The 1,122-nt window shown below is 34.7% G+C and overlaps 1 protein-coding gene across 1 annotated transcript; it reads right to left on the reverse strand.

The window, feature by feature from the left end:
- Nucleotides 1–502: 502 nt before the first annotated feature.
- Nucleotides 503–1,036, reverse strand: LOC122743117 (elongin-C-like). Its single transcript, XM_043987849.1, has 2 exons — nt 826–1,036; nt 503–706 (listed from the first exon to the last, which is right to left on the reverse strand). The coding sequence occupies exons 1-2, from the start codon at nt 970–972 to the stop codon at nt 503–505; spliced, it is 351 nt and encodes a 116-aa protein (XP_043843784.1). The 5' UTR covers nt 973–1,036.
- Between the last annotated feature and the right edge of the window lie 86 nt (nt 1,037–1,122).

Genomic DNA, 1,122 nt, shown 5'->3' on the forward strand with positions numbered 1-1,122 from the left:
TGAATTATATTCACCTCAGTTTTCTCAACTGTAAAATGAGGATATTGATAGCACCTACCTCCCAGGGTTGTGAGAACCAAATGAGATATTTGTAAAAAGAGCTTACTATAGTGCCTGATACTCAATAGGTACTATATCAATGCTTACCCCTTGCCTTGAAAGTAATGAGAGTCACAATGAACATGCTTGTCTTACTCCTGATCTTATTGGAAAAGCTTCTAGTGTTTTTCTTTTAAAAATTGCAGCCTTTTGATACTGTTTATTATATTGAGAAGGTTCATTTATTCATATTTGTAGGGTTTTTATATGAATGAATAAAGGAATGCTACATTTTGTCAAAGATTTTCTTTTCTTCTGAATCTATTGATATAATCATGGGATTTTCTACTCTGTCATTTTCATATTATGTTGTAGTAATTGGATATTAACAACCCACATCAACTTAATTAAGTGACTCTAAGATGACCATGTTAAAGTATATTTTTATTATAATTTATTTTATTTAACAGTCTAGGAAGTTTGCAGCCATCAGAAATTCCAGTGCAATTTCAGGTGCAATTGGGAATTCAGGAATCTCTGTAGAGCTGTTAGTGTAGCGAACCTTATAGGTAAAATACATGCATACTTTTGATAACACATGTGATAGAATTTCTCTAAAATTAACCTCATTGGTTTCATTTTCAGCAAACTGGCCAGCTGTGTGATCCTGGGCAAGTCACTTAACCCTGTTTGCCTCAGTTTCTCATCTGTAAAATGATCTGAAGAAGGAATTGGCATACCACTTCAGCATCTTTGCCAGGAATAGTTGGAGAGGACTGAAATGACAGGGCCACTTAACATGGCTTTTATTGTTCCTGATGTTAAAGCATGCTCCCTTTTTACAATAAATTCATGACCATCAGAAGATATCAATTTCACATACATAGCATCTGGGCCCTCACACCTTCTGTATGTTTTCTCTTCTCCATCCATTATCTCCTTATGAAATTATATTTTGTTTCCACAGGAATTTTAACAAAACACCTTCTTGTCAATTCTGCAGGACAGGGTAAAATCAATATCCATCCAATGACAACTTAGAAGATTGGAAGAAAAGGTCTGTTATACCTGGGTGAGAGTGGA

Source organism: Dromiciops gliroides, chromosome 2 (genome assembly GCF_019393635.1).
Source record: "Dromiciops gliroides isolate mDroGli1 chromosome 2, mDroGli1.pri, whole genome shotgun sequence".
Classification (NCBI taxonomy): Eukaryota; Metazoa; Chordata; class Mammalia; order Microbiotheria; family Microbiotheriidae; genus Dromiciops; species Dromiciops gliroides.